The sequence below is a fragment of the Ursus americanus genome, chromosome 21 (assembly GCF_024610735.1).
Source record: "Ursus americanus isolate L20-20 chromosome 21, mUrsAme1.1.p, whole genome shotgun sequence".
NCBI classification, from domain to species: Eukaryota; Metazoa; Chordata; class Mammalia; order Carnivora; family Ursidae; genus Ursus; species Ursus americanus.
The window spans coordinates 42,035,439-42,062,387 of NC_142147.1; the positions used below are offsets into that span (position 1 = coordinate 42,035,439).

Consider the following 26,949-nt stretch of genomic DNA (forward strand, 5'->3'; position numbering starts at 1 on the left):
CATTCTAGGCTACTGCAAATATATAAATGTGCTAATATTACTAGGAACCAGGATTTCTAGAGAAAAATTATTAGAGAAAAAAAACAAAATATTAAAGGTAAGAATAAAACCTTGTAACATTAAATTTGAGTTAGTAATGTCAGCATGAACTGATACTTTGGGTCTTAAGCAAGTTTCTTGCCCTCCTTTAACAAAGAAGAGTGTTTGATCCAGAACCCAAGATATTTGGCTCCTTAGTCCTGGGTTGTCTGCTCTAGCCATACCGCTTCTCTTTTCTGTAAAGATCTATTTTCTTGGGCGCTTGCGTGGCTCAGTTAGTTAAGGCTTGCCTTCAGCTCAGGTCATGATCTCAAGTTCCTCAGATCCAGTCCCACATCAGGCTCCCTGCTCAGGAAGGAGTCTGCTTCTCCCTTTCCCTCTGCCCACCCCCCTGCTCCTTCTCTCTCTCTCAAATAAATAAATAAAATCTTTTTTTTAAAAAAAAGTTTTTTCTTAGCCTAGGTCTTATTAAATCTTCCCAACAAAGTCCCCTTAACACTAAAAGGAACAGCGTACTCTACTAATCTGGAGAAGCAGCATATAAATTACTCCTTGACAGGAATTTCCTTTGAAATCTTATTTTAAAAGTTATGCTTATTTACATTCTTCTCCATAATAAACTTGTGATTAAATGTAAATACATAATTCTCCAGAAAAATCAGGGTGGTGTTTTTTGGGGTTTTTTTGGGTTTTTTTTCCCACCAAATCCTTCAGTAAAGGTGATGCTCCTTGAAGATGCAACATTCATCTCTCTATTTCAGGACTGAGGAGAGTGAGTATCCTGGTCACATCCAATCAACCTACCTCGTCACACACACCAGAAACACACACTCTTGCCACAAAAGCAGCGCAAACTGAGTGACTCCTATCCACGGTCTGTAGCGAAGGTCTAGGGGGAAAAAAAAAACAACTATCAAAACCGCGCCACCTAAATGTTCAATTACAGACGCGTTCACAGAAACTGTCAAACCCATCATCTCACAGGCTACCACCACATTCTCGGTCCTACACAGTCTGACACACAATTCCAGTCAAAATCTCCTTCAGAAACCACATTCCTGTCCGCGAAGTAGCACCTCTCAAACACAAACCCGCCACACCCAATACAAAAATCGCACCCAGAACCACTCCAAAGACAGACACACAGAGCCATCCGAAGTAGGTCCTACGTAGAGTCACGTTAATGCACATCCCTCTTTAGTTCGCCCGTCGTTCGCCCGCGCGGCGCTCCTGACCTGCGGGGACTCCTCGGGACAAAGGGCTGGGAGCCCCGCCCCCGCTGAAGGCCGCCCAGACCTCCGCCCCGCTCAGCTAGCGGGCGGGTTAGATGCTTGGCTCCCTGGGGCTGGCCGCGCCGGCGCACTCTGTATCGACAGAGCAAGCTCCCAGCAGCCTCTGCGCGCGGCCCGTTAAGCCCCGGGGGCTGTGTATGGACTTGCAGGTTCCGTCCTATTCTCGCTAACGCGGAGCAACACCGTGAGGCAGGCGCGGCACCTCAGGTGAGCAGTCTTGGTTCGCAGCGTTGGTTCCGGCCATCCGTAGGAAAGGTGTTGCGGGCTGGGATTAGGAGAGGGAAGGGAAGCACTGCAGCACCGCAGAGCGTTGCGAACCGCTCACCTCAGGCCCGAGTGTGCGTGAGAACGGCGGTGGTGTAGTTATGTATCTGGGTGACTGTGGGCGTGACGGGGCCCGGGTGTGACATCAGGACTATGTGCAGTTTTGAGGTCGGGACTAATGGGTGATGGCGTTTGTGTGACTGCATTGGGTACGGAGCCTGGACTGTGTGACTCCGACCCTAGCGTCACGGCTGAATCTTCTGCCCTCCAGCCGCTCGCGCCCCCTCCGACCCTCCTCCCCCCAGTCGGATATCTGAGCGCCAGAGAAAAGACTCCCAGCAAAAAGCCTCAGATCCCATCTTGGGAAAGAATGTTAGAACTGAATGTGCCTCCCAGGCTGGCTCCTGGGAGTAACCCCACTGCACTACAGCGTCGGACGCGCGCGCAAACGCAGGCACTAGCACACACACAGCTCTCAGAGGTCCAACTGCAGGTTTCAGAACCACGGAGTTTTCCTCCAAGAAACTGCTCTGAGGTCCGATTCCCGTCCCCCACATCCGTGACCCTGGCCTTTCTTTAATACTAGGAAGGGTCAATAATATTCTCCCTCTTACTCGGTTTATGTGTGGGTGGTTGGTGGGGACAGATGGGGTCGTGGTGTGCCCTAATTTAGCCAGGCTGGGCTGGGCTCCAAGAAAGGCCTGTTGTCCTTAGATTCCCTTCTTCCTCAGTCTTGTCAAACTCTAAGGAAAGGGCTCTGAGAAGGAGGAATGAATTGCTCTTGCCCATTTTAAAAAGTCAAGGTCAAGGGAGTGGGTATTTCCTATTATAATGTGAAATGCATTTTTATTTTTTAGGACATAGGGAGATTTGCTTCCTTCTCCTTAAATGCTCTGTCCACTTAACACTTAGGTTGCCTATCAAGTGCTTATATGCACATATCCGTATGACAGATACTTCCCATTGCTTATATGAGTTTTTTGTTTGTTTTGTTTTTGTTTTAATGTGTAAATCTCTTAGAACAGGGCGCCTGGGTGGCTAGTCAGTTAGGCATCTGCCTTCGGCTGGGGTCGTGATTCCGGAGTCCTGGGGTCATGATTCCGGAGTCCTGGGATCGAGCCGCGGATCGGGCTCCCTGCTCATTGGGGAGCCTGCTTCTCCTGCTTCCTCTGCCTCCTGCTCTCCTTATTTGTGCGCTGTCAAATAAATAAAAATCTTTAAAAAAAAAATCTTAGAACAGCTCCTGATACTTGATAAGTACTTAATAAACATTAGCTATTTATTATGTAATCTGGGGCAATTCCCCATCCACCTTCAATAGATCAGGAAAAATGGAAATACCAAGCTAATTGTGATGGGCATTTCCGAGTTAAAAAAAAAAAAAAGCTGCTCAAGTGGTCTAAAACAGAAATACCTTTTTTAAAAAGATTATATATATATATATATATATATATATTTGATAGAGAGAGAGCCCAAGCAGGAGGAGCGGCAGGCAGAGGCAGAAGGAGAAGCAGGCTCCCCGCTGAGCAGGGAGCCAGATGCCAGCTCCATCCTGGGATCATGACCTGAGCTGAAGGCAGATGGTTAACCGACTGAGCCACCCAGGCGCCCCTACAACAGAAATTCTTACTCAGAGGTAATTTAAATCCATTTGGGGCTTTCAGAGAACCAGAAACCCCTTGAAATTGTATTTAAATTGTTGTAGATACTTGTTAATATGCCATTTTTCTGGGGAGGAAATCCATAATTTAATGAGATTATCAAACATGATCCTAAAAAGATTTAGATCCACTGGCCTAGAATCAAAGACTGTAATATCTGAGAATGTTCTTTGAGATAACAAAATTAGTGTCTAACAATGGGAAATTATTAAATAAGTCACACTCCATCTATGTGATGCAATTTTATGTCATTAAACATGTGAATCCTGAGAAGGAAAAAAAAGTAAATGATAAATTTTAAGCAAAGTCATATTTTTGAGCAAGATGACTCAGGAAAATTTTAATTTTGTATGAATCCCTTTTAGTAAACCAGGGATTTGTAAGACATTCTGCAAGAATTATATCTAATGTGAAACTTTAATTAGTTATGCAGTGGAGAAAGGCAGAGATAAAGCCTCTATTGTGTACCAAATCCTGTTCTGTCTGCTATGGTATATTCTTATTAAATTTAAGAATGCTGCTTACGTTGATTGTGTTCAGTCACAGAAGAAAGTGAAGGCAGCTGATTGTTTTGGTGAATAACTATTTTGATGTTTGTTTTTCCAAATCTTTTTTCTGTGCGCTTGTGTACATTTGTTTCTTTTGTAAAATAGAATCACAAAGATTGATTATTTAAGGAGATAAAGACTCTCCAACACTTTGAAAAGAAATCCAGTACAGTCAGAAGATTTATTACATTGCTATCTGTACAGAGTAAAGAAGAGTACAATGTTCCCCTCTAATTTGAAAAACTTGTACAAACTTTTAAAGACTAGGATTATGAAAACATTTACTAGGGTAACAAATTATCAAGTAAGATATCTTTTCAGAATCAGAGACTTTTTTTTTTTTTAAGTGATTCAAGGTTGCTCCTAAGTGGAGATTTATAATAACGGGGGGGAGAAAGTGGAAGTAACGATAAATATTCAGACATGTTACACAGAAGAACTTGATCAAATGTTTTTAATGTGTTCAGAATGATACCTTATTAGATCAAATTTCCTGAGTTTTATGATGCCAAATGTTGTCTCTTTGGAGCTGCTAGGAATGGGGAGCAAAAGGGGACTTGCTCTACTTTTGGTTTTTTATGAATCTTTTTTGCTAATATTATTAAGAAGAAGTACATTCTCAAACTTAGTTCTAAAATTTAGTGATGTAAGAAACAGTGGTCCTGAAAATCTCAAAAAAGTTTACTATAAGAAGAGGGTGCCTGGGTGGTTCAGTTGGTTAAGCTCTGACTCTTGGTTTTGGCTCAGGTCATCATCTCAGTGTCATGAGATCGAGCCTCACACTGGGCTCATGCTCAGCACAGAGTCTACTTGAGATTCTTTTCTCTACTCTCTCCCATCCCCTCTGCTCCTCCCCCTGCTCTCATTCTCTCTCTTTCTAAAATAAATAGGTAAATAAAATCTTTAAAAAAAAAAAAACTTTAGAAAGGGCATCCTAGTATTAAAAAATTATTAAAGATAATTTATCAAAGAATTAAAGTTTTTTATTCAAGATACTTTTTTAGTACATGGACTATGGGGCATGTAATGTTTTCATTTTATTCATTGCTTATAATAAGGTATTTTAAGTGCTTTATATGTATTATGTTACTTAACTTTCATAACAACTTTATAAAGTAGATACTGCTATTCTCCAGTTTATCTATAAGGAAACAGTGGCACTGAAAACTAACATGTCTGAAATCTCCTAGTTGATAACTGTCAAACCTTAGATTCATATCCTGGATCCTGACAACAAAGCCTGTGTTCTTCATACATGAGAGTCAGTCACCTCCCAACATTGTGGATATTCTTTTTAGTCTGCCTTCTGTACTTGGCAATTTATCATGGATATTTTCTTTCATGAATTAATATGAACTAGTACCGTCATTGTCAATAATTGTGCAATATGCTATCATATTGTGGAACCTATTTTATTTAGCTGGTTGTCTTACTGTTAGGTACGCTGACTTTTGGTTATAAAATATTCTTTGATGAACTTCCTTGCATATATCTCTTTGTGTACTTTTATAAAAATTTTCTAAGGATAAATTCCTAGAAATCGAATTTCTAGGTTGAATTATCAGACATTTTATAAAGTATTCATAATATGCCTGATCCCATGCTAGTACTTGGGGAATCTAGAGTGACTAAAATGACATGGTTGTGATTCTTAAGTTGCTTATTATCTATCAAGGTAGATAACCTTTAGAGAAATAAGACTAAGTATAATATCTGAAGAAGTCAGATAGCACATCTTGGGAGTTCCTGTGAAGAGACATTATCTAATTATAGCAAACACTGTCAGGCTGTGCCAAAAAATAACCAAATCTAGAGGATTTCTGTGTAGGTAAATGGATTTTATGTAATAAGTATTATGCCTTATGGTTTTTATTCTCATGATGTTGATGCAAAATGAGACCAACAGGACAAGAAGATTCAGCAGCTCTTTGGAGGGCATCATAGCTAAAATGACTGGTTCAGAAGCAACATAAATGTATCAGTCAAGAAGTTAAGAAAGACAGCAGCAGTGAAACAAAGCATTAGTTGGGGATGTTTAACCATTCTGTCTAGGCAAAACTCTGACATACATGAACAAACTTACAAATCATAGAGTTGGACAGATATTGGGAACTAGGAGAAAAAAATACAGCAGTTTTTTTCGTCCAAGCTTAAGAGATGACTGCTTTAGAAGTGAGTTTCTTTCACCTATTTGAAGAAAAGCTTCCTATTTACAAAGTTTTAAAAATATATTTCAAGAGTATATATTGGCACATAAAGTTATAAAGTAAATATAAGCAAAAAGAAGAAAATTAAGACCATGATGGGGAAATGAACAATCTTTGCAGATTTTTTTCTGTTGATGCCTCTTAGTGCCTATTTTTGTTGATATATATGAATACTTTACAAATGTATTCATAATGTTCATTTTATTTTTCTGAAGACTACATATCTTGAATATTTTGTATGTCCTTATATATTTTTAAAAGCTTAGCATTTAGTGATTACTAGGCGCATACAAAATATATATGTGTGTATATATATGTGTGTATATATATATGTGTATATATATACACATATAGGTCTTTTTGCCCTGCTATAACAGTATCACAGGTCTCACAACTGTTATTACCTACATTCTCCATTCAGCAACATGTAGTAAACATATTTCCATCTTTCCAATTAAAGATCTATATGATCATTTTTTAAGTGACAAGCTTTTTCACTTGTACTTTATAATTTATTTAATCTGTTTCCTACTGCAGGATATTTAGGTTCTTTCCAGCTTTTTTTCCATTATGATTAATGTCTGTCAGCACACTCTTATATCTTGTGCGCATATTCAGAGTAGAATTAATCCCCACAGCAGAATTTCTGAGTCAGAAGATGTGCATGGTTCAAATGCTGTTTGGACATACTTTTAAATTTACACAGTCTGCAGGTTAGAATATTTGTTTCCTTACAAACTTGTTAATATGGGTATCAGTACTCTTAAAGCGAGATTTAATGTCTTTGGGGGTTTCATGTGTTATTTCTGCTTTTTTAATGAGTCATGCATGCTCATGGAACAAGAGATTCTGGGTAACAGAAACAAGAATTAGAGTTGATTGAGAGCTGACTTTGGTTAGAAAAATAAGGATTACAAATTTAGCTTTGCCACTTAACTGAATTTCTGCAAGTGGTTTTACTTCTTTTAGTGTGAATATTCTAATTATCTATCACATAGATAATTATTATACTACATAGCAATCCTGAAGATCCACTTAATGTATATAAAATACCCATCCTATGAGAGTCTTTGATAAATAGATATGTGTTGTCTACCTGTTGAAAGCATGTATCCACATCTTTTCAGCCTAGGTTATAAGAAAGAATGGCAGGCGCGCCTGGGTGGCTCAGTCGTTAAGCGTCTGCCTTCGGCTCAGGGCGTGATCCCGGAGTTCTGGGATCGAGCCCCGCATCAGGCTCCTCCGCTGGGAGCCGGCTTCTTCCTCTCCCACTCCCCCTGCCTGTGTTCCCTCTCTCACTGGCTGTCTCTCTCTCTGTCAAATACATAAATAAAATCTAAAAAAAAAGAAAAGAAAGAAAGAAAGAAAGAAAGAAAGAAAGAAAGAAAGAAAGAAAGAAAGAAAGAAAAAGAGAAAGAAAGAAAGAAAGAAAGAAAGAAAGAAAGAAAGAAAGAAAGGCAAATAAGGTATGCAGGAAAGCAGTGCGGTTGATTCAGACTGAAAAGAGTGATGAGCCCAGAAGATTCTGGAAGTTATTGTCCTGGCTGCAGGCTGGCAGGCCAGCAGGGCTGCCAGTGCAGCAGTTTGACAGTGGTTAGTGACTGCCAGGGTTGGTTCTAATGAATTTCTCTCTTTGTATCAGATGAATCCAAGCACGTCTATGAGGCTTTGAAAGATATTCTTGTTTAGATGATGTGGCCCTTTAGCAGTCCTGGAATTTATTTTTTATTTTCTAAGACTTTATTTTTTTAAGTAATCTGTGCATATAATGTGGGGCTCAAACTTAAAACCAGAGATCAAGAGTTGCACACTCTACTGACTGAGCCAGCCAGGAGCCCCTAGCCCTGGAATTTCTGAGGAGGGATGTGATTTGTCCAGACTCCCTCAAATCTCCTTCAGTGTGTGTGTGTGTGTGTGTGTGTGTGTGTGTGTGTGTGTGTGTGTGTTGGGAAGGTCAAGGGAGGGGAAAGAACATATGGACTCCAGCCATTTTGGGAGTTCTGAGGCCTGTCTGATCTCATGACCTCCTTTTCCTCTCCCTAGCTCTGGCCTCTGTGAACTCTGCTTCTCCAGACAACTATACCCAAGGAGGACTGACCAGTTCTTGAATTTCTAAACCATGGCCCATGTAAGTTACTGTTTCTTTCTCCTTCTGAAAATACTTTCATGTTAATGTCCTATGAACATTTTTTTTTATCCTGAAACTTCCTACCTGTCAGAGCCTAGGAATCTTCTCCCAGTCCTCCAAATCCAGTGAGGGATGATGCTATTTAGTACAACACCTATCCTATGAGTCCTCTTTCCCCCAGTCATTATTCATGTACTCATTGAAAAAAATTGTTCAGCATCTCCTATATGTGCTCAGTCTTCTGCTAAGAGCTGTAATGGCGAAGTGAAATCACTCGAGGGAGATGTTTGGCCATCTCTTGTGAGTTGATGAAAGAGGATGGGCCCATTTCGCTACTCATGGGGAAACTGGTTGTTTCTGGATTTGAGTTTTCCAAGTATGTAAGATAAGATTTGCTGTTGGTTCGCCTCAGCCTCAATATATGGTGAAATCTCATGTTTTTTAACACTTTTAGGACTGGGCAGAGATGTTGAGTCTTGCATGCAGAGAGATCAAGGATCTCTGGGAATCCCTAAGAGTTGTACACTAGGAACAGGGTTCCATTTGTAGTTGGACAGGATATGCTGCTCTAGAATGATAACTTTGTGATTCTGGGTCACCAGTATCAAGGATCTACGTCCATATCCTCTAAGTCAGGAACAAGACATGCATACAGTGAAGGATGGAAAATGATAACAAGTAGGAAGATCATGCAGATATATAAGTAGTTGTGGACTTTCAGAACTGAGGAGTACCTTAAATATTGTGTATAGACCAAAATGGAAGAATGATTAAGTCATATATATCCCTCACATAGACTATTATACAATTTTTTTAAAGTTCATTAAAGAATCTGTCATAAATGGAAAAATGCTTACAATATGATCTGATTCAATGATGAATTTGGAAGAACTCCTTTAACTGCATTCAGATCCTTTTCTAACAAATATTGTAAGAAAACTTTTTAAAAATCTGTTCTTTAAGGGGAAAGGGTGGAAGAACTCACATTTCTTAAGAATTTATGAGAAGACATATAACAGGCAGAGGCTTATCTACAATATTTTATTTAATTGGAAAACTGATTTTTTTCTTTCCCAGACATGTTTGGATGATCAAGATATGCCAGAGTATTCAAGAGGCTGCACCTGTAGCAACAGGATTCTTCAAGAGCACATAGGCATGCTGCTTCAGGCACACTCATTTCCTAACTCACTATCTTAAAGGCTTCTCATCTAAGCCTTTTTGTTTTCCATAGGGTCCATTTCCTGCAGTATCTCTTCCATCTTAAAAACAAATTTTCTTTAATTTCAAATGTATTATATGGTTTGTCATTGCAGGGATCAGTAATGTTCAATGATGTGTCCATAGTCTTCTCTCAGGAGGAGTGGGAATATCTGGACTTGGAACAGAGGGACTTGTACAGAGATGTAATGTTGGAGAATTACAGCAACTTGGTCTCACTGGGTAAGGTTATCTGCCTCTAGTAACTTAGACCTGTTTGCCGTAATATCTGCTTTTTTTTTTGGAAATTTCAGGAATATCTTTCAAGAAACAAATTTCTGCTCCCTGTTCTCAGTAAATGGTTTGAGCTTTCTTTCTTTGGAAGTGAATACCTTCAGTTAAGCATATTCATCTTCCTCATCCTTAGGTGGGCTTCAGGCCTTCCTTAATGATGAAAAAGGGCTGGATTTGAATATGGCCTTACTTGTGTCAAAGAAATCAGGTTTCACTTGGTGTGTGAACTCAGAATTGCTATAGGTGTTTTATTCGTTGGTATACATGTAAGGAAAATAGCTAGACCCTGGATATCGGTTTTTCGTCTATCAAAAGAACACATAATATTTGCAGTGATAAGTTGGATCAACAGGAATTATTTATAATTCAAGAGAACTCATTCCTTTTGTTAATAAACTTACTCACTTTTACCTGCTTTTATGATTGAAAGTTAAAAATCCAAAAACTTTGCACTTAACATTGTGTGAATATCCTAAGAAATAACAATAACTGCTTCTGGAAGCTTTTTGTTTTCCTCTCAGCAAAATAACAATGACAATAAATAATAGCTAATAAAATACATTCAACCCTTGAACAACATAGGGGTTAGGGACACAACCCCCTATGTAGTCAAAAAGCTGCATGTAACTTTTGACTCCCCCAAAACTTAACTACTAATAGCTTACTGATAACATAAACAGCTGATTAACACATATTTTGTATGTTATATGTATTATACTGTATTCCTACAATAAAGTGAGCTAGAAAAGAGAAAATGTAAAAAAAAATCCACATATATGTGTATCCATGCAGTTCGGTCTTGCATAGTTCAAGGGTCAACTTTATACATAGTGCTGAGTACATATTCTAGGCAATGTTTAGATATGGATATATGTTAATATAACTGTCACAACAATTGTGTATGATAGGTGCTATTACTCGTCTTACAATTGGGATGTGGCAGACACAGGATTTGAACTCAGGCAGTCTGTGCTCTCAACCACTGTTCCTCTCAAGAAGGATTACTTGTATGAATATAAATTAATCTATTTATTATGTAACCTTAATGTGAATATTTTTTAACCATCTTGCCCTTCTTTGTTCTAAAGGCTTTATCAATTACCATCTGACCTATAGTTAATTAAAAATTTAACCAAGACTGAATCAAAGTAATTTTGAATTTATTTTTTATTTCCATATTACCTTACATTTCTTTGCTTCTAACCAGGATGCTTCATTTCTAAGCCAGATGTGATTTCCTTATTGGAGCAAGGAAAAGAGCCCTGGAAAGTTGTGAGGAAAGGAAGGAGGCAATATCCAGGTGAGTGAGAGCCAATGGAGCAGGGGGAAGTCATCACAGAGGAAACCACCCAACTAGTTAGGGAAGAGGCACATTCTCCTGATATTGCTGAGAAAGTCCTCTTTAAAGGTCCAAGGCCTGGGGCACCTGGCTGGCTCAGCTGGTGAAGCGTGCAAATCTTGATCTTGGATTTGTAAGTTCAAGCCCCACATTGGATATAGAGATTATTTAAAAATAAAATCTTTGTTTTAAAGATTTTATTTATTTGAGAGAGAGAGAGAGAGAGTGTGTGTGCGCACAAGGGGGGTGAGGGGCAGAGGGAGAAAGAGACTCCCTGCTGAGCAGGGAGCTCGAAGGGGGGAGAGGATCAATCCCAGGACTCCCCGATCATGACCTTAACTGACTGAGCCACCCAGATGCCCTTAAAAAAAAATTAAAAATAAAGGTCCAAGGCCTAATGAGAAAAGGTCTAAGACCTGAGGAGCAAATAAAGGTCTTAGTTAGGGATACAAATAAAACTATTTCTTTATCCCATTTACCATTCTTGTTGTTATTTCAAATTTTCCTCCCCTTTGAAGGGGGCATGGGTGGAGAGGTGCTCTCTTTCCTTATCAACAACCATTCTATATATCTTTTTTGATTTAGCTGCTTTCTTTTGGATTTATAAATAGTACATAAATATATTGACTGACTGACTTATCTACCTATCTCTGATCTGGCCTATCAATATAGTGGTAAACAAAACCAATGAAGTCTCTGTCCCCATGGAATTTACCTTGTAATAAGAGACACATAGTAATTATAAAAAAAATAGAAAATATAATTTCAGGTAATTGAGTTCTATGAAGTAAAATAAGGGAAGAGAAAATGGTGTGGGATGAAAGGCTATTTTAGGTATGGTCTGAAAAACCTTTTTTTGGGAAATAAAAGACTATAAAGAAAAATATGCTTGACATTGTATAATACATGTTTTATCAGCAAAGTTTCATGTGAATTACTCTAGAAAATAGATCCTTAGATCACAGAATATCATTCTTTGCTTTTTTCCACGTGTATATATATATATATATATTTTTTTTTTTTTTTTCATATCAGAAAGAAACATGACTGTAATAGACTATAGGGAGAATGATCCCTTGGTTTAGCTTCTACCTCTGTGCTATTTTCATCTCTCTTTGAACATCTTCCTAAAAAAAGATCCTAGGGGCACCTGGGTGGCTCAGTCAGTTACGCGTCTGACTCTTGATTCTCACTCAGGTCTGGATCTCAGGATTGTGAGTTTAAGCTCCACGCTGGGCTCCATGCTGAGCATAAAGCCTACTTAAAAAAATAATTCCTCAAAATTCTCTATATAGAGACATATGTTGTCATTTTGTATTTTGCTCTCTGTACATACAGGTCTGGCTGAGGAGACTCATTTTAGGCTAATAGTTCTTGTTTTCTAACAGGGCCATTTCAGTGCCCACACTGTCTATAATGTTATATCTTCTGACTCACTTTCTACCACAGGAAGGAAAAACACACTTTTTGTCCCAATCCTAACTTACTTTCTTTTTTACATTTAGGTAATTAAATGACATTTACTCTTTTTTTGGGGGTGGGGGTTATGCCTACTTCTTTTTTTTTTTTCTTTTTTAATGATTTTTTATTATATTATGTTAGTCACCATACAGTACATCCCCGGTTTCCGATGTAAGGCTCGATGATTCATCAGTTGCGTATAACACCCAGTGCACCATGCAATACGTGCCCTCCTTACTACCCATCACCGGTCTATCCCATTCCCCCACCCCCCTCCCCTCTGAGGCCCTCAGTTTGTTTCTCATAGTCCATAGTCTCTCATGCTTCATTCCCGCTTCTGATTACCCCCCCTTTCTTTATCACTTTTTTCCCCTACTGATCATCCTAGTTCTTATGTTCCATAGATGAGAGAAATCATATGATAGTTATCTTTCTCTGCTTGACTTATTTCACTAAGCATTATCTCCTCCAGTGCCGTCCATTTGCAGCAAATGTTGAGAATTCATTCTTTCTGATAGCTGAGTAATATTCCATTGTATATATGGACCACAACTTCTTAATCCAGTCATCTGTTGAAGGGCATCTCGGCTCCTTCCACGATTTAGCTATTGTGGACATTGCTGCTATGAACATTGGGGTGCATATGGCCCTTCTCTTCACTACGTCTGTATCTTTGGGGTAAACACCCAGTAGCGCAATGGCTGGATCATAGGGTAGCTCAATTTTTAACTTTTTAAGGGACCTCCACAGTGTTTTCCAGAGTGGCTGTACCAACTTGCATTCCCACCAACAATATAGGAGGGATCCCCTTTCTCCACATTCTCTCCAACAATTGTCTCTGGCCTTGTCTATTTTTGCCATTCTAACTGGCGTGAGGTGGTATCTCAGTGTGGTTTTGATTTGAATTTCCCTGATGGCTAATGATTTTGAACATTTTTTCATGTGTCTGTTAGCCATTTGTATGTCTTCATTGTAAAAGTGTCTGTTCATATCTTCTGCCCATTTTTTGATGTGTTTATTTGTTTCTCGTGTATTGAGTTTGAGAAGTTCTTTGTAGATCTTGGATACCAGTCCTTTATCTGTAGTGTCATTTGCAAATATTTTCTCCCATTCTGTGGGCTGCCTCTTAGTTTTTTTGACTGTTTCCTTGGCTGTGCAGAAGCTTTTTATCTTGATGAAGCCCCACAAGTTCATTTTATCTTTTGTTTCTCTTGCCTTTGGGGATGTGTCATGAAAAAGGTTGCTTTGGCCGATGTCGTAGAGGTTGCTGCCTATGTTCTCCTCTAGAATTTTGATGGATTCCTGTCTCACATCGAGGTCTTTCATCCATTCGGAGTTTATTTGTGTGTATGGTGTGAGAGAGTGGTCAAGTTTCATTCTTTTGCATGTAGCTATCCGATTTTCCCAGCACCATTTATTGAAGAGACTGTCTTTTTCCACCGGATGTTTTTTCCTGCTTTATCAAAGATTAGTTGCCCAAAGAGCCGAGGGTCCATTTCTGGGTTCTCTATTCTGTTCCACTGGTCTGTGTGTCTGTTTTTGTGCCAGTACCATGCTGTCTTTGTGATCACAGCTTTGTAGTACAGCTCGAAATCCAGCATTGTGATGCCCCCATCTTTGCTTTTCCTTTTCAACAGTTCCTTGGAGATTCGGGGCCTTTTCTGTTTCCATACAAATTTAAGGATTATTTGTTCCAGTCTTTTGAAAAATGTCCTCGGTATTTTGATCGGGATAGCATTGAAAGTGTAGATTGCTCTGGGTAGCATGGACATTTTAACTATGTTGATTCTTCTGATCCATGAGCATGGAATATCTTTCCATCTTTTTATGTCTTCCTCAATGTCTTTCAAGAGTGATTTATAGTTTCTAGAATATAGGTCCTTTACGTCTCTGGTTAAGTTAATTCCAAGGTAACATATGGTTTTTGGTGCTATTGTAAATGGGATGGATTCCCTAATTTCTCTTTCTTTGGTCTTGTTATTCGTGTATAGAAATGCAACTGATTTCTGAGCATTGATTTTGTATCCCGCCACGTTACTGAATTGCTCTATAACTTCTAATAGTTTGGGAGTGGCTTCTTTTGGGTTTTCCATATAGAGTATCATGTCATCTGCGAAGAGAGAGACATTTTGACTTCTTCTTTGCCAATTTGGATACCTTTGATCCCTTTTTGTCGTCTGATTGCTGTTGCAAGGACTTCTAGTACTATGTTGAATAATAGTGGTGAGAGTGGGCATCCTTGTCGTGTTCCTGATCTTAAGGGAAAGGCTTCCAGCTTTTCCCCATTGAGAATAATATTTGCAGTAGGCTTTTCATAGATGGCTTTTATGAGATTGAGAAATGTACCCTCTATTCCTACACTCTGAAGGGTTTTAATCAGGAAAGGATGCTGTATTTTGTCAAATGCTTTTTCGGCATCGATTGAGAGGATCATATGGTTCCTGAGTCTTTTCTTGTTGATATGATGTATCACACTGATAGATTTGCGAATATTGAACCACGCTTGCATCCCAGGTATGAATCCCACTTGATCATGATGGATAATCTTTTTAATGTACTGTTGGATTCTATTAGCAAGTATCTTGTTGAGGATTTTGGCGTCCATATTCATTAGGGAAATCGGTCTGTAATTCTCCTTTTTGAGGGGGTCTTTGCCTGGTTTGGGGATCAAGGTAATATTGGCCTCATAGAATGAATTTGGTAGCTTTCCTTCATTTCTATTTTTTGAAATAGCTTTAGGAGAATAGGTATTATTTCTTCTTTGAATGTTTGGTAGAATTCCCCAGGTAAACCGTCCGGGCCTGGAGTTTTGTTATTTGGAAGGTTGTTTATCACTGACTCAATCTCTTCATAATTAATTGGCCTGTTTAAGAAATCAATTTCTTCCTGTTTCAATCTTGGTAGTTTATAGGTTTCCAGGAAGGATTCCATCTCTTCCAGATTGCTTAGTTTATTGGCATATAGCTGTTGATAAAAATTTCTAATAATCCTTCCAATTTCAATGGTGTTGGTCGTGACCTCTCCTTTTTCATTCATAATTTTAATAATCTGGGTCCTTTCTCTTTTCTTTTGGATGAGTGTTGCCAGTGGTCTGTCAATTTTATTGATTCTCTCAAAGAACCAGCTTCTAGTCCTATTGATCTGCTCTACTGTACTTCTGGTTTCTGATTGATTGATTTCTGCTCTCATTTTGATCAACTGCTTCCTCATGCGTGGATTAGGCCTGTTCCTCTGTTGCTGTTCTAGCTTCTTGAGGTGAGAATATAAAAACTGCATTTTAGATTTTTCTGTTCTTTTGAGTGAGGTTTGGATGGCTATGTATTTCCCCCTTAGGACTGCCTTTGCAGTATCCCATAGGTTTTGGACCGTTGTGTTTTCATTCTCGTTGGTCTCCATAAATTGTTTAAGTTGATTTTTGATTTCCTGGTTTATCGAGTCATTCGTGAGCAGGATGGTTCTTAGTCTCCAAGTGTTTGAGTTTCTTCCAAATTTTTCCTTGTGGTTGAGTTCCAATTTCAGAGCGTTGTGGTCTGAGAATATGCAGGGGATAATTTCAATCTTTTGGTATCGGTTGAGACCTGTTTTGTGTCCCAGAACATGGTCTATTCTTGAGAATGTTCCATGGGCATTAGAATAGAATGAGTATTCTTTGGTTTTGGGGTGTAGTGTTCTATATATATCTATGAGGTCCAACTCGTCGAGTATGGCATTCAAAGCCTTTGATTCTTTGCTTAGTTTTTGCCAGGGTGTTCTGTCTATTTCTGATAGTGGAATGTTGAGGTCCCCTACTATTAATGTATTTTTATCTATATGTGTCTTTATTCTGGTTAAGAGTTGGCTTGTGTATATTGCTGCTCCCCTGTTGGGGGCATATATATTTATAATTGTCATATCCACTTGTTGAATACTTCAAGAATAATATAGTGCCCTTCTGCGTCTCTATCTATAGTCTCTAGTTTAAAATCCAATCTATCTGATATGAGAATTGCTACCCCAGCTTTCTTTTGAGGTCCATTTGTATGAAAGATGGTACTCCATCCCCTTACTCTCAGTCTGAATGCATCTTTGGGTTCGAAATGAGTCTCTTGTAGACAGCAAATGGATGGGTCATTTCTTTTTATCCAATCTGCAACCCTGTGGCGTTTATGGGATCATTTAAACCATTTACATTGACTCTAAGAACTGAGAGATAGAATTTTAATGATGCCATGTTGCCAGTAAAGTCTTTGTTTGTATTGGTTGTGACTTTCTTTTCTGTATCACTCTTGGGGCCTTTTTACCTTTATAGAACCCCCCTTAATATCTCCTGTAGGGCTGGTTTTGTGGTTACGAAATTGGTTAATGACCTGTGATTCTGAAATATCTTTATTTCTCCATCAATTCTGAATGATAGCCTTGCTGGATAAAGGATCCTTGGCTGCATGTTTTTCTCTGAAAGAGCTTTAAAAATGCCCCCCCAACTCTTTCTCTCATTCCAGGTCTGTGTAGACAGGTCTGACGTAATTCTGATGCCTTTGCCTTGGTATGTGAGAAATTTCTTTGCCCTGGCTGCTTTCAATACTGTATCCTTGGATCTAATATTTGCGAATTGCACTATGATGTGACGTGGCGTAGGTCTGTCATGGTTGAGCTTGGGAGGGGTCCTCTCTGCCTCTTGGACACAAATGTTTGTTTCCCTCACTAGATTAGGGAAGTTTTCAGCTACAATTTGTTCAAATATCTCTTCTAGACCTCTGTTTTTCTCCACCCCCTCGGGGATGCCGATGATTCTGACATTGGATCGTTTCATTGAGTCAGTAATCTCCCGTAACCTACATTCGTGGGCTTGGATTTTTTTTAAGACCAGCTTCTATTTTCGTTTTTTCCTCTATTAACGCATCCTCCAATTCACTAATACGTTCCTCTGTTTCGGTGACCTTGGCCCGTCAGAGCCTCTAGTTTTGCCTGCATTTGGCTCATAGAATTTTTAATTTCTGTCAGATTCGCTCTCATTTCTGTCCTTAGGGATTCTATATGCTCAGTAACCTTTTCGTTAATACTTTTTTCAATTCTACTCATCATTTTGACCATCGTTACTCTGAATTCCATTTCTGATAATTTGGTTACATCGATATCCATTATTTCTGTGGCAGAGGCCACAGACTCACTGTCTTTTCTTTGCTGGGGCGGGGGGGGGCTTCTCCCTCTTGTCATTCTGATGAGGAGAGGTTGCGGGGTTGTCCAGAGCCCAAATTATTGACTGGGTCCCAGGCCATGCCACTTGTTTTATAGGGATCTTGGGGATGTGGGCTTCTTCTTTAAAGATTTTATTTATTTATATGTGGCAGAGAGGCAACCAGCGAAAGAGGGAACACAAGCAGGGGAGTGGGAAAGGAAGAAGCAGGCTCCCAGCGGAGAAGCCCAATGAGGGACTCCTTTCCTGAACGCCGGGATCACGACCTAAGCCGAAGATAGGCGCTCAATGACTGCGCCACCCAGGCGCCCCGGATTGTGGGCTTCTTGATTTTTCAGCCTGCCTTCTGTATTCTGGGGGAGGGGCCTGCCGCGCCGATAGTCAGGCAACCCTGTTTGGGTAGAATCTCTGTGTCCTCTGCGAGGGGGGTGGGGATGGGCACGCTGTGAGCCGGTATTTCCAGGCTTTTGTTCTCTGGCGGCTTTCCCTGGCGGTTTGCTGTGCCTCTTCTGAGAGTCAGAGCAGCAGCAGCTGAATTTCAGCCTCTGTCACAGAACAGAGGGATTGAGGCCCGTTCTCCACTGGTGTTCTGGCCACTTTAACTCCCTTACTGTTGGTGCTGCTCAACCCTGCAGCGTCCCAGGATGTGCGCACCACACCCGGCATCCCAGCCCTCACTTCCAGGGCCGGCGTGTCTCTGTCCTTTTTTTTCTAATGCCGTCAGCTGCCAGCCGCCAGCAGCCCCTGTGCGCTCCCGGATCTCCGGGTCTCAGTCTATTTCCGGTGAGCACACCGGGATTCCGGAGTTCCATGAGAAGCCTGGTGGCGCGCGCTCCCCGCTCAGGGTCTCAGTCTGCTGTTTGGCGGGTGCCGTCTGGGAGTCCGCCCGCTCCCCCCCCGTGCAGGTGGTACCGCTTCCTGGTGCCCGAACGCGGCGGCTCCCTCCCCCTTCCGTTTATCTTCCGATATCTGTGCGCGGTTTCACGGCTCCCCGCTTCGTACCTCAATACTCAGCGCTGGAGATGTTCATTTGTAGAGATCCAGATGTATCTTCCTGCGTCTCAGGCTGATTCCGTGGTTGTTTAAGCTGGTCTGGTACCTATCCAGCTCCACTCGGGACCGGCTGAAAAAGGGGTCCCCTACTCCTCCGCCATCTTAACTCCTCCCCAACTTTTACCACTCTTAATGCTGAAAAAACAATGAAATGCAGAGGTTCCAAATGAATAAGATAATATCAGTTTAATCAGGAAATATTTAGCCAAAATGACAACTGTTGACTCAAAGTTAGACATCTTAAACAAGATCATTTTTTTCTTTCATTTTCTTTCTTCCTTTGTTTCCTTCTTCCTTTAAGTAATTTTTAGTGAAGTATAACATGCATACAAATGAGGGAAGTCTTTTTGAGGAGGTGATATTTGAGGAGAGATATGAAGGCTCAAGCCATGTGATTCTCTAGGGCAAGAGCCCTCTGAGCCAATAGAAGAGACCTAAGGAGGAAGTTAGCTTTGCATGTTTGAGGAGTAAAAAGAAGGCTCAGGTCATGGTCTCAGGGTCTTGACATCAAGCCCGGCTTCCCATCCCGCTCAGCAGGGAATCTTCTTCTCTCCCTCTCCCTCTGCCCCTCTCCAGGCTCTCTCTCTCTCCCTAAAATAAATAAATAGGGGCGTCTGGGTGGCTCAGTCAGTTAAGCGTCTGCCTTCAGCTTGGGTTGTCTTGGGATCCTGGGATCAAGCCCTGCATCTGGCTCCCTGCTCAGCTGGGGGTCTGCTTTGCCCTCTCCCTTTGAGGCTCCTCCCCTGCCTGTGCTCTCTCTCTGTTGCTCTTTCTCAAATAAATAAATAAATTCTTTAAAAAATCTTTTAAAAAATGTTGATTTATTTTAATAGATTTCTCCATATTGGATCACTCTAAAATTCTTTGAATAAACAACACTGGGTCTTTCAATGTGCTATTTTATTAGATGTTTCGAATTTTTATATCAGTTTTCAGAAAATTGGTATATAGTTTTCTTTTTATGAGTGATCTTTATTTAGTACAATATTACTCTATGAAAATAGTTTGGAGGTCCTCCTTTTTCTTAGTTCTCAGTCTAAATAGAATTTGGATGGCCTGTTCTTTAAAGCTTCTTTCCTAGGAGAAGGAGATGGTAAGCCTGACCACATTCTGTATTTCCTCTATGGAAATGAATGTTTAAACATTGTATCTCTTCTGTGGCCAGTTTTGGTAAATTATATTTTCCTAGAAAATTATTCATTTTAGCTATGTTTTAAAATTTTTTGGCAAAGTAATCTTTTTTTCAGCTGTCCTCTGTATTCATGGTTATTTTCACTTTGCCATTTCTTATTTGTGTGCTTTCTTGCTGTTTTCCTTATATTAACTAATGCTTTATCTGTTTTACTGATTTTTTTAAAAGAATGTTTTTGTTTTATGTATTCTTTTTTTCTGTTTTCTGACTAATTCTGCATTTATATTGATTAATTTCTTCTGCTTTGCTTTAGTTTACTTTATTCTTTTTTTGATTTCTTTGGTTTTTAGTTAATTTTTTCTCTCGTGTTTATTGCTGTAAATATTTAAGTTTTTAAACTTTCTTCTGAGGACTATGCTTAGATTTTGTAGATACTAATTTAACGTGGATTTTAAAATTATTATTACTTCTGTTTTCTAAAAAACAAAAATACTGCTTTGGAATTTATTTCCCTATTGATCTAAAAGTTATTTAATATACTCTTCTATAATTTCAAGTGGATTTACTTTTGGATTTTTAAAATTTTATTATTTCCAGCTTTATTAGAAGATATCTATATTATTTCAACCTTTTTATACAGGCCATATAATAATTGAAAACATCCTCCTTTTTCTCTCTCAAACATAACTCATTCAGCACTTAAATGTTTCTCTGGCTATTTCTCCTACTGGTTTACCATCTTCTCTCTAAATCCAGCATGACCTTTGTTAGCAAATTCTTCACACTCAAGTGACTGCAAGACCCTTTGACCCTATTAGTGAGTTCCTTACATATCGCATCTTTTTTTTTGCTGAAAATTTCATAAGAACTTCAGTAAAGTATAAACATGTTTTGCTATATGGAAAATCACTGGCACACATTTCTAGGAAATATAGGAATGGCCTTGCCTCTTAAGGAATGGAAAAGAGACCTGAGCAAGATGAGGGAACAAAACCAGTTGAGCGGTATAAAATGGATGAGTAATAGAATTCTCTTAAAGAGAGATTAACGAATAGAACTCCTTAGTACTTTTATTGTGATGTGGAGACAAAGAAAAAGTAGCTCATAGTTATATGAAGATAGATAAGGGGTTTAAGCAATGACAGGATATATAAGAGTATATAACCACCATTTTCCATTTATATATTTAGCTGGACTAGCTTGGATGAATAAAGGGAATATTTAATCATTGTTGTAATATGTGAGAGATTCGAGACAGAAATATATTCAGAATAAGTATATAACCGTGGAAATTAAATGAGTGAAACTCATTTTGTGCTATGCATGTATTATTTTTCTTAAAAAGATTTTATTGAGAGAGAGAGAGAGCACAAGCAGGGGGAGGGGCAGAAGGAGAAGGAGAAGCAGACTCCTCACTGAGCAGGGAGCCCAACATGGGGCTCCATCCCAGGCAAGACCTAATCCAAAGGCAGATGCTTAACCCTTAACCCACTGAGCCACCCAGGCACCCCTGCATGTATTATTTAATGGAGAGTAAAGTAGAGATTGTTTCTGCCATTGAAGAGGTCTAGGGGTAAGGAAAGGAGAGCAACACTTGGAAACATTTATAAATATATAATTTCAACACACACATATGTTGATATGTAATACATATATAAGAACATAGGTTTAGATACTGACAGCAGAGTCAGCCTTAAAGGAAGTGACTTTTAACCTAAGACCTCAGGATGAGAAGTAGCCAGCAGTGCAAAGAACCCAAGCAGAAGATCTGAGGGGATAGAGCAGACTGAGATGATGTGTTATAGGTAAGCAAAGGCCTTTTAACCACAGCAAGTTTTAGTTTAGTCTAAGAATAAAGAGAAATTATTGAAAAAAAAAAGTTAAGTATGAATTCTTTTTTTTTTTTTAAAGATTTTATTTATTTATTTGACAGAGATAGAGACAGCCAGCGAGAGAGGGAACACAAGCAGGGGAAGTGGGAGAGGAAGAAGCAGGCTCATAGCGGAGGAGCCTGATGTGGGGCTCGATCCCATAATGCCGGGATCACGCCCTGAGCCGAAGGCAGACGCTTAACCGCTGTGCCACCGAGGCGCCCCTTAAGTATGAATTCTTAACCTTTCATCTCCATCAGAATTGTGTGAAGAATATTAAATATGGGACTGGCCAGGACTGTAGAATCTGATCCATGTAGTTTAGGTGGTATTTAAACCTCAGTATTTAGGGGCACGTAGGTGGCTCAGTCAGTCAAGAGTCCAACTCTTGGTTTCAGTTCAGGTCATGATCTTGGAGTCATGGGATCAAGCCCCTGGTCAAGCTCTGTGCTCAGAGGGGAGTCTGCTTGGGATTCTCTCTCTCCCTCTTCCCCTGCTTGAGCGTGTGTGTGTGTGTGTGTGTGCGCTCTCTCTCACATAGATCTTTAAAAAATAAATAAACATCAATATTTATAACAATTTCCCTTTGATTCCACTCTGCATCTCAATTTGAGACCCAGTGCCTTAAAATATTTACTAATCACCAATCTCACTTTCTTAACATGAACTTTCATTTTTCCTGGTGTTACCTTATGTTTTTTTTTTTTCAAATTGTATAACTGACTTTTAGAATTTCATTGAGTTTTACTTTAGTTGTCTTATTTCTACTGTAGAAATTTTACTTCTTTTATAAAAAGGAAATCATATATTTGCTCTCTTACTTTCTTTTAGACTTAGAGACCAGGTATGAGACCAAGAAGTTCTCTTTGGAAAATGACATTTATGAAATAAACTCACCCCAGTGGAAGATAATGGAAAGAATTAAAAAACATGGCCTTAAGGGCCTAATTTTAAAAAGTGATTGGGAGTCCAAAAGAAAATTTGAAGGACAGGAGGAATATTTCAGTCAAATAAAGACTGCATCTCAAAAAGTGTCCTCCTACCAAAAACGCACATCTGTAACTCCACATCAGAGAATTCATTTTGTGGAGAAACCCTATGAATGTAAAGAATGTGGGAAAACCTTTAGAGTACGCCAGCAGCTTACTTTCCATCACAGAATTCATACTGGTGAAAAACCTTATGAATGCAAGGAATGCGGCATGGCCTTTAGACAGACTGCACATCTTACTCGACATCAGAGACTTCATTCTGGTGAAAAGCTCTATGAATGTAAGGAATGTGGAGAATCTTTCATATGTGGCCCAGACCTCAGAGTACATCAGAAAATTCATATTGGTGAGAAGCCCTATGAATGTAAAGAATGTGGGAAGGCCTTCAGAGTACGCGGACAACTTACTCTCCATCAGAGGATTCATACTGGTGAGAAACCCTATGTATGTACAGAATGTGGAAAGGCCTTTAGACAGTATGCACATCTTACTCGACATCAGAAGCTTAATATTGCCGACAAACTCTATGAATGTAAAGAATGTGGGAAGGCCTTTTTGTGTGGCTCTGGCCTTAGAGTACATCACAAACTTCATACTGGTGAGAAACCCTATGAATGTAAGGAATGTGGGAAGGCATTTAGAGTAAGACAACAACTAACACTCCATCAGAGAATTCATACTGGTGAGAAACCCTATGAATGTAAGGAATGTGGAAAGACCTTTAGTCGTGGCTATCATCTTATTCTTCATCACAGAATTCACACTGGTGAGAAACCTTACGAATGTAAGGAATGTTGGAAGGCCTTTAGTCGTTATTCACAACTTATTTCACACCAAAGTATCCATATTGGCGTTAAACCCTATGACTGCAAGGAATGCGGGAAGGCCTTTAGGTTACTCTCACAACTTACACAACATCAGAGTATTCATATTGGTGAGAAGCCCTATAAATGTAAGGAATGTGGGAAGGCCTTTAGATTGCGCCAAAAACTTACTCTACATCAGAGTATTCATACTGGTGAAAAACCTTTTGAATGTAAGGAATGTAGGAAGGCTTTTAGGCTTAATTCATCCCTTATTCAGCATCTGAGGATTCATTCTGGTGAGAAACCCTATGAATGTAAGGAATGTAAGAAGGCCTTTAGACAACATTCACACCTTACCCATCATCTGAAAATTCATAATGTGAAAATATAAGATAGTTTTTCAATCCTGTGTTGTAGAACACTCTATGAATGTAGTAATTAATCCCTTTTGCTTCCTTCATACAGGCAACTGACTTGGCATGAGAGGTTTTATATCATTAAAAGAATATGTTAATTTAATGTATTCCACCAGCACTTAAACCTGATAAACTTCACATTTATTCTAAAAATTAATTCTGTCAATGTAACATGTGGGAGACACTTATCATCTCTTTCCTGTCCCTTTCCTATTTGTATTATGTTGATAAGATGTTTAACTGCTCTGTGCTATTATTTTTTCATTTATAAAATGGTAATATAATACTGTGGCAGAATAAAGATTGCTGTAAATTCTTTGACATTTCTCCCCCACCGTCAAGAGCTGGAATCTACAACCCTTCCCCCTGAGGCTGGGCACACTGTGACTGCTTTGACTAGTAAAAGTACTGCTGTGTCAGTTTCTGGATCCAGCCTTTACTGGTAGATTTTACTTCATCTCTTGAAATGTTCTCTTAAGCTTAGGCCCTAAATTATGTTAAAATGTCTGGGCTGGTCTGCTGAAGAGACCACATGGAGAAGCCCTAAGACTACACAGAAAGGAAGAGCACCCTTTTTAGCCCAGTCTTCCAAACATGCCTACCAAGACACCAGACATTTGAGTAAAATAGTGTTGGATCCTTCAGACAAGCCAGCAACTGAATGCCAGACAGACTTCAGTTGATGCCATATAAAACAGACGAATCTACCAACTGAGCCTCTGCCCAAATTCCTGACCCATAAGATCATGAGATATAATAAAATGATTGTTTTAAGCCACTAAATTTGTTTTATTATTATTAATATTACTCCTTTGAAAATTCATATGAAAGACTATGGGTGCAACAAATACAGAAATGCCTTCCACCAACACTTACACTTATTGAACCTCAGGTAACTTACTCTTTAAAACAGTGGAAGTGAGAAATTCGTTTTCAATTTGTTCATTAAAAAAGTAGATATTCTGGGGCACCTGGGTGGCTCAGGCTCAGGTCATGATCCCAGGCTCCTGGGATTGAGCCCCATGCCAGGCTCCTTGCTTAGTGGGGAGTCTGTTCTCCCTCTCACTCTGCCTGCCACTCCCCCTGCTTGTGCTCTCTCTCTTTCTGTCAAATAAATAAATCTTAAAAAAAAAAAAAAAAAAACATATTCTGCGGCACCTGGGTGGCTTAGTCTGTTAAGTGTCTGACTTCAGCTCAGTTTCATGATCCCAGAGACCTGGGATCGAGTTCCACATCGGGCTCCAGAGCAGGGAGCCTGCTTCTCCCTCTGCCTCTCTCCCTCTCTCATGAATAAATAAAATCTTAAAAAAAAAAAAAAAGCAGATATTCTAAATCTACATTATCTGGCCCAGGTCTAAATTTAATTTAAAATTAATAAAGAGTAATGTAAAAAGAAACTATTTGGAAATTAAAAATCACTTGTATAACTCCTGTGTTGATTTTTTAAAATACATTGTAGTCTTTTTATGCTCAGATTATCCTCTTTGGCCAGTGGGAACCCCTCAAATTGGTTCCTGTGTCCTTTTGTCATGACCGCTGTAGCCTTGATAGCTTCCTTTTTTCCTGACCAAATGCACTGGTCAGGTATGAAGCATATTAGCGCACTTACTGATAAATAAAAGGGAAAATTGGAGCATTTATTTTGTCTTTCCTTTATTACCTATATTTTAAGACAACCAAAAGTTGAAGAAAAGTTCTTTATTATTAGAGAAGTCTAACTAATAAAGGTCAAAGGAATGATGATTTGAAAAATCACTTTTTAATTTATGAAATAATGGATCTTGGTGGTGATATTGTTGGATGCAAAGATTATTAGGTGAAAAAGACTGATAGGAAGTTTTTAATGGAGCAGAATGACAGAACCCACTAATCTACATTAACATCTCAATACATCAGCCAGGCTGTGTGCATCTTGATGTTATGCAATGGCTAAATGTAGCATCATTTGTTAAGTGTTCTTGCCTCAAATGTTGACCCAAATATATGTTAGTCTCTAAATCTAATTACCATGTTACAGGAAACTTGGGGAATAAAGGAACAAATTAATGACATGAAGCAAACAACCAAACACAGAATATACAAAATTTCATAGAATAAATGGTCTTTTAACCAATACATGTTAAGACAAAATAAAAACAGAATGTTGCAAGTTAAAAGACTTAAGAGACCTATCCATTAAATGCAGTGTATGGAATGTATTGGGATCCTCATGTTAAAATGTACCCAGGATTTGTTTTAATCAAGTACGGTAGAATATGCAGACATGGAAATGATTGTCATGAAGGAAGAAGTTTATACTCAAAGATCTCTAAAAATAGGAGGCACAGCATGCCTACAGAGCCATGTGGGAAAGTACCCAGTTCTGTTAGGAGGCAGAAGTTAGGAGAGGGCAGAGTGTAGCACAGAGCCTTTACTGAAGTTTTCCCCAGGAATGGGTAACACTGGTGGGTACACTGAGAAAGTTTGGGATTCAATAGTTTTAATACTTTTGGTAGGCTGAATTATAGAGGTGGTCCCTAGTGGTCTGGTACCTGGCCTTGGGGTGATTTGGGCAGGAGGAATATTGGCTTGGTTTGTGAGTTTGATAAAGGAAACACTTGGGGATTTGGATTGGTTGGTTTGTAAATCAAAGGCACAATCTCAGAAGAGTTGTTTGGGGCACCTGGGTGGATCAGTCAGTTAAGCAACTGACTCTTGATTTTGGCTCAGGTCATGATCTTGGGATTGTGAGACAGCCCCTTTTCTGGCTCTGCACGGGGCATAGAGGCTGCTTAAGATTCTCTCTCTCTCCCTCTGTCCCCACCCTCACTGTCCCCACCTCCTCTCCCTTAAAACAACAACAAAAAAAAAAAAAAAACATTGTCGTCTAACTGTTGGTGGGAATGCAAGTTGGTACAGCCACTTTGGAAAACAGTGTGGAGGTTCCTCAAAAAGTTAAAAATAGAGCTACCTTATGACCCAGCAATTGCACTACTGGGTATTTACCCCAAAGATACAGATGTGGTGAAGAGAAGGGCCATATGCACCCCAATGTTCATAGCAGCATTGTCCACAATAGCTAACCTGTGGAAGG

General features: G+C 39.4%; 1 protein-coding gene across 1 annotated transcript; it reads left to right on the forward strand.

The window, feature by feature from the left end:
- Nucleotides 1-1,417: 1,417 nt before the first annotated feature.
- Nucleotides 1,418-25,514, forward strand: ZFP82 (ZFP82 zinc finger protein). The gene is made up of 5 exons (XM_045805248.2): nt 1,418-1,538; nt 8,055-8,139; nt 9,456-9,582; nt 10,841-10,933; nt 22,494-25,514. The coding sequence occupies exons 2-5, from the start codon at nt 8,131-8,133 to the stop codon at nt 23,849-23,851; spliced, it is 1,587 nt and encodes a 528-aa protein (XP_045661204.1). The 5' UTR covers nt 1,418-1,538; nt 8,055-8,130; the 3' UTR covers nt 23,852-25,514.
- Nucleotides 25,515-26,949: the final 1,435 nt, after the last annotated feature.